At 30.2% G+C, this 6700-nt stretch overlaps 1 protein-coding gene and 1 pseudogene across 7 annotated transcripts; both read left to right on the top strand.

Moving 5' to 3' along the window:
• The first annotated feature begins 735 nt into the window (after window positions 1-735).
• LOC145187607 (synaptotagmin-6-like) lies at window positions 736-5365 on the top strand. 7 transcript variants are annotated; one of them, XM_090066914.1, is made up of 5 exons: window positions 736-1160; window positions 2993-3057; window positions 3257-4446; window positions 4685-4817; window positions 4900-5365. In XM_090066914.1, the coding sequence occupies exons 2-5, from the start codon at window positions 3039-3041 to the stop codon at window positions 5217-5219; spliced, it is 1662 nt and encodes a 553-aa protein (XP_089923040.1). In that variant the 5' UTR covers window positions 736-1160; window positions 2993-3038; the 3' UTR covers window positions 5220-5365. The 7 variants fall into 7 exon arrangements, with proteins under 7 accessions (XP_089923040.1, XP_089923032.1, XP_089923028.1 ...); XM_090066906.1 differs by lacking the exon at window positions 736-1160 and adding an exon at window positions 1481-1752; XM_090066902.1 differs by lacking the exon at window positions 736-1160 and adding an exon at window positions 2129-2312.
• Window positions 5366-5836: 471 nt separating this feature from the next.
• On the top strand, window positions 5837-6700 carry LOC149893223 (uncharacterized; annotated as a pseudogene).

The raw sequence follows: 6700 nt of genomic DNA, 5'->3' as shown, positions 1-6700 counted from the left end.
AGTAATCCCGTGATTGAGGTGGACGTGCATTTTTCAACTCAAATTAATGAAGAGTAGCCATCACGTGCACAAATCTTAGAATGTGCGAAAAATGAGTACTTAATGCGCTGTTAAAAACGTTCATATTAAGTAAGAGTTTATTGAAAAAAAAAAAAGAATTTTAAAACCAATTATACAATTGGATTTGATGGAAAGAAAACGGATTTTTTTTTTCACGGTAGAGTAAGGTCGGTTTTTATTAAATCCCCAGCGAATGAATGTCTCGAATGTCTTCTTTTTGTACAAAGGGTTTTATTTTTTTTATTCGTCATACGTGGCTTTCATCGCGTCAAGAATTGACAAATGTTTGGGTTTCTTTGTTTAAAATTCTCGAATGGAAAAGTACAGGGGGAATAAGAAAGTACGTCTTTTTTTGAGATGCTGTCACAAAAAATCTAAAATACAATCAAATATTTTTTAAAAATAATAAAGTAACAATGACAAATAAAAGTAATATTAGCAATTGTTGTTTGTTTATCATTAAAGTAATATTCGTCTTTCACATTTTTCTTGGCACCGTATTTCAACTTCATTCTTATGCCACTGTAATTTGAAATCATTAAAAAGCTCAGCGGAGAGCAGAAATGCTATTTAATTTAGAATTGTTAAGCTCAGTGGAAACTGATGTGCGCGTGAACTCTTTTAAAGAAAACAAATAATAAAAAAGAAGGATACCATATTTTTTGACTATTAAACAAATGCAATCTGTCTAATCTTTAATAGGAAATCAAGAGTGCCATAAAAAAATCCTTGATAAACTATGAGATACTTAAATCTTTTTTGAAAATTCTTGAAATTGTGAACTTGAATTTATTCGTACATTTTTTCTTAATTGGTGACATTTTACACAAATGATGTATTTTGCAACAGATGTAATAACGTTGAGTAGTTATAAATCGCAATAACTTTAAATTGCCTAATAAAAAAAGCCACGCATTTTTTTAATTTGAGAAAGCACAAGGAGCTAGCTTCTGAAGATAAAAACCACGTTTTATTTTTTAACTATCGGAGTTCCACAGCTTTTTTTAGCCACAATCTCCACTTAACGTGTAATTCAACGTCCTTTCAAAAAATCACAGATCATCGAGGTTATGCAAATTGACATTTTGAGTGAGAATTATGTAAGTCATTGAGGCTTTTTCTTATATTTTTTTCTTTTCTTTAATTCTTTCTAGACGTTTAAACAAAATTTAAAGACATCAGATTATCATTTAATCTGATTTCTTAATGAGGTGCGAGGATTAATGAATTATTATAATAACATGATTACAAATGTTTAAACAATGCAGGAAAAATATATATATAGAACGAAGGAATTTTCTCTTGTTTAACTATTCTTACAACATATATACATATATATATATATATATATATATATATATTGATTTAGATAAGTTGTTTTTTTTAGCAGGTAACAAAAAATCTCATAGCTTATCTCTATCATAGCAGATTCGCTTCTATAATGCATGTTATCCCCATTATAATTGGGATTAACATTTATATGTTTAAAATTACCATAATCGTAACACTAAACTCAAATCGTAACAAAAAAAAATTCAGGTTTTCTCAGTCACACAAGCGAGCATTTTATCCTCGCCTGTCTCTTATTTGAATGATGTGGACAGTATTGCAACAAAACATGTATACAAAAAAAGATATTAAAGACATCTTTTTTATCATCACCGTTACTCAGTGAAAATAAAACTGTTGAAGGTAATTTTAATTTTACTTCATTAGCTTCTATTTTATCACATCAAGTTAAAATTCATAAAATTGCGTTTAATCGAAAGGTTCTCAAATTAAAACCACTTTTCTTAACGTAATGGAGCGATGTGAAGAGGTGAAGTGTGGAGCGTTTGAACGATCGTCCGTCATCGTTTGCGCGGTTAGTTTATTCATGTTCAACGTCGCGAAATCGTTTTTTGAAGCCTTTTAATAAGCCGCAAGTTAAAAATTATTTTTTCCTTTCCTGTTATGGGAGGCAAAGTTCAGAATCAAGAATCTGTTTTTATTCTAAATGTCTGAGTGTGTTAGTAACAACATTCAGATGAAAGGCTCAAATTTCAACGCCGCATGAAAACAAGATTTTAAAACTTTAAGTGTTGTTTCAAGAAAATGCGATGTTAATTTAATGACCTTTCAATTATAAGAGAAAATTTCAAACGCTAAAGTTATCAAACTCAAGAACGGACGTTTAACGTCTTCATGTGAAAGATATGGAATCGAATTTTGGGGAAGTGCTTTTTGCTAAACCACGGTATTGTTCGACGTAGGTCAGTTGTTTTCGTTTTGAAATGGAAAAAAAGAATTCGCGACCAATGTTTACATTGTGAATTACGATATTTGAAAATTTATTTTGTCTTTTGTTCGAAGCGTAAATTACTTTTCATAACTATGTTTTACCTTTTTTTATGTTACATTTCAGGTAAGCGTAACATGTTGTATTATCATTCACAATTTTCTCTATTTTTTTTTGTGCCAATTCTTTTATCTTTTTTCGAATTTTTTCTCAGTGCTGTCTATTTTTACATTTTTATCAGAGATATATGAAATAAAAAAAATTCATGAAATTTTATTTAAGTAAATAGATAATAGAATGTATTTTTTTTCTTATTTCCGCTTCTAAAAACATTGACAAAAATAAAAGTGATTAAAATGTCTGCGCCTCAATAAAAAGAATCATTTCGCAACCAAATTCAAACATTTGATCCCCGAGAGTGAGCTGCTATAGATTTTATTAGTTTCCACGATTATCTGCTTTGATAGCAATTTGTAACATGGTTTGATATTATATTTTTCTTGACAAATAAAGTTTTGTTTAAGAAAATTTTAATAACAGATTGTTGATACCAAATACCGTAAACAAATGTAACCATCCTGTAAACAAATGAAAGTGAAACTATTTGTTTTAAGTGGCAGTTTGCATACATTTTATGTATGTTCGTTTTTTTAGTCAACTTGGAAACTACATCAAAGAGGGTATAATCTGGGTGAAATTGATGGACATTGGACTTGAAGGTGAGATTGAGTATTATTTAAAATAGAAACTTAATATATCTATAAAAATATATTTATAATCAGTCAAATTGTAATGCACTCAGTCAAAACTTTGTATTTCTATAAAAATAAATGCATTTTGTCTGCGTTGAATCATGAAAAATTTAGAGCTGTATGATAAATATTACTGAGACATTCTTTTTTTTTTCTTTTGTTTTAGTACTTGTACCTTTAATGGTACTCTTGGCCATACTTGTATTGCTTGTTGTTGTACTGATATGTCGGTTCTATTTGTGGGACAAGATATTTCATACTGAAGCAAAATATAAATGCATTAATGCGACCACAACGAAAGCTTCAGGCTACCCCAAACTACCTTCTTTTAAAGCAAGTGCGCAAGCTGTACAAGCTGTTCAGATACTTCATAAACAACAATATACAAAGTATTCTGACATTGAGGGTAATCATAAACTACCTACTTCAATATACCATCTAGATTCAAAAGGAAAAAACAATCGTTATGAGAGACTTTTTCAAGGCGATTCACGAGAGTCGGTGTTATTAGAAAGCGACGAACTATCGTCGAATTTTAGCGAAGATTGCACGACATATAATAGCGATGCAAGCTGGCCTCAGTATTCTACTCAGCTAATGCAACAAAAGCAATTGGAAAATGGAGACATCAAATATTACGAAGGTAAGCTTGAAACATCAAGGCAAAGGTTTAAATCCGACCCTACCATATATAGTAAGAACATTTACGAAGATAAAAACGATGATTTAAAAAATCGTCCGGCAAATCAAATTGCACTAAAAACACGAGTATCAAATCCCTTAAAAACTCGTCGCTCATCAGATGGGAAGAGGGCGAGACGTCCTTCTGCACAAACCCTTTCGAACATTAATGATGGAGAAATCGAGTTTATTTTATTTTATCACGTAGAAAAAAGACTGTTATACGTCACAATAAAATCTTTAAAAAGCATAAATTTAAATGCGGATAACTTTATAGGAGTTTTAGAAAAATACAATCGTAATGACAAACATAGACCTGAAAATAAGCCACATCTTATACAAGATGAAGATGGAACAGTTTCTTTAAGTGATATAGAAAATTTATCATATATGGTTTATGTAACCCTTTTACCAAAGGTTTTTTATAAAAACCACACCAATCTCGCTTTTGGTACGAGCGAGGTGACCTTTAACGAGACTTTTACGATATCAGTTCTCACTGCTGAGCAACTTGGATCCTATGATATTATTTTTCACGCTCTTTGCACTTTTGCAAATGGCGAGCCTATGGTGTTTGGTCAAGGGCAGGTACCGTTAAAAGAATTCAAGGTGTTTCAAAATATCCCTTGCTCTGTTAAACTTGCTCCACCCAGTGAAGAATTTGAGCTGCTTCAGGTACATAAAAAGCCCAAAAATTTAATGTCTAGAATTTTTTTTTTTAAATTCTGAAAAGATTATTAGTAATAATTATTTTGATTTAAAAAATGTTTTTAAGTAAGTTAATAGCAAGCGCAGATATAGTTAATATAAATTTGTATAAATAATAGCAAGAAATAAACTCTATCTTATTTTTATTATTATCTTAGTTATATACACTTTCCAACTTGTTTTTTTTTATTCAAATTTTTTTCAGAATTCCTTAGATGTTCTTACCGATCTTGGCTTCCTGAGCGTTGTTCTCAACTACAATCTTATAGCTCATAAACTTGTTATAAAAATCCTACAGGCTACTGGACTACCGAAGATTGGCGTAACAGGACACCCAAGTAGGATGAATAAGTTTAGTTAAGCTGTATGAACATGACAACATTTTGCAATGTCTAACTAGGTTCTCAATGTTTGTTTCAGATACTTCAGTGAAAACTAGTTTATATATTGGCAAACAGCGTCAAAGCAAGAAAAGTACATCAATACAAAAAAGGCAACGAGAGCCAATGTACAATACTACAATAGAATTCGGTCTAAGCAAAGAAAAACTATTCGAAAGCGATGTTTTGTTCGAAATCCGCCATCATGGACCAATGTATCGGACAAATATTGGTTACGTAATTGTTGGAAGTTCGGCGCGAGATGAAGGGGCGTTGCATTGGCAAAATATGCTCGAGTTTCAATGTTTCGAAAAAATGCATAAAATAATTCCTACTAAGCCAGATGGTTTCATACCATAGTTCTTCAGTATTAAAATATAAAGGATTTCTTCTTTATGTTCTTTTATTAAGAATGATATTTTGAAAATTTCTTCTTGCTGAAGTAATTTTCTTAAGAAAATCCTTGTGAAAAAAATGTTATTACGAAGTATCCGTTATAATCATCAGAATGAGTCTGACTTATTTCAAATAAAAAGTGCACACAACAAGATTTCCATAAAAAAAAGAAAATAGAAATTGGAAATTAGAAATTTGAAGTTAGCTTTTGAAATACTTAAACGATGAAAATTATACTTGTGCAGTTGCACAAAGCTCAGTATTTGTAAAATCAGTTTTTTTCGTTTTATCTAAAAAATTTGTCTCTGATTTCTAAAAACTCCTCTCATTCTATTTCATTGCTGAATGCAAAACTGTATAAAAGTAACGGTGACAGCTTTTTTAGGTAAAACATTTGGTTAAAAAAAAAAAAAAAAAAAAAGGATACGTTTAGGCTCACTCCACACTAGGCAGGTCCGTTTTTAGGGGTCGAAAAAACTATAACTTTGCCACTTTATTTTCCCATTCTACGTTGATATACAAGACTTTTTCTGTAAAAATTTTTGAAAAATTTTAAATTTCCTTACCTCCCTAGGGTTTTTAATATTTTACATTTAGTACATTTTTAGTTAATTTTTTTTTTTTTAATTTGCTCTGCCGGACCTATGCGGAGTTATAACCACAGCGCGCAATAATTTATTTAATGAAACTGCGCTGCGTTTGTAACTTTTTAGATTTAAAATGGCAATATCAACACGTTCAAATACTGAAATATATTTATTAGGACAAACCCACGAAATTGATTGCAGAAGTTTGCCTTCAAGAGGCGACGTTTTAAGATATTTTTATCACTGCTGCAGATTACTAAATTTCAATAAAAATAAAAAACACACCGAAATTATATCCTGCCCTCTTGATATAAATCACGAGCTGCTTGTAATGATAAAACATGTCAGCCCAAATGCGCTGTTTCTGCTCTTAGAAAACCGTGGTTTATGGGTGGTATACCACACATTAGTTGTAGAAGTATTAGGTAGCTATCGATTTAAATAATATTCATAGTTTATTACATAATTATTGATAATTATTGATATAAAAATTTAAGCTAAATGACAAATAAAAATTTGTTAATTTATTTTAGGGAAAATGTTTCCAAATTAATATATCATCACAAGAAACTGGTATCATATCGTTCAAAAAAAATGGAAACACAAAAGCTCCATGAAAATGATTTTTTGGCATTAGAAAAAGAATTGTTTGACATAGGGCACCCAAAACTTTATGAAATAATTGAAAAACTTTATGAAATAATTGAAAAACTTTATGAAATAATTGAAAAACTTTATGAAATAATTGAAAAACGTTATGAAATAATTGAAAAAGATAGAATTCGATCAAAAGATGCAAAAGAATGCGATATTTTGTTTTTTGAAGACCAAAAAACTGCAAGAACAATGAGCTTCTGA

This window comes from Hydra viridissima, unplaced genomic scaffold (assembly GCF_058129835.1).
Source record: "Hydra viridissima isolate aposymbiotic clone 2 unplaced genomic scaffold, HvirCarnegie_v1 scaffold_1, whole genome shotgun sequence".
In the NCBI taxonomy this organism is placed as follows: Eukaryota; Metazoa; Cnidaria; class Hydrozoa; order Anthoathecata; family Hydridae; genus Hydra; species Hydra viridissima.
The sequence above is the reverse complement of the archived record's forward strand: the minus strand, read 5'-3'. Positions and strand labels throughout refer to the sequence as shown.

Coding starts and splice junctions, on each gene's coding strand:
- LOC145187607 (XM_090066892.1), top strand. CDS start 2,256: ATGGAATCGAATTTTGGGGAAGTGCTTTTTGCTAAACCACGGTATTGT. Junction 2,309..2,992: donor AAACCACGGTATTGTTCGAC/GTAGGTCAGTTG, acceptor TCGTTTTTTTAG/TCAACTTGGAAACTACATCA. Junction 4,818..4,899: donor TGGCGTAACAGGACACCCAA/GTAGGATGAATA, acceptor TGTTTGTTTCAG/ATACTTCAGTGAAAACTAGT.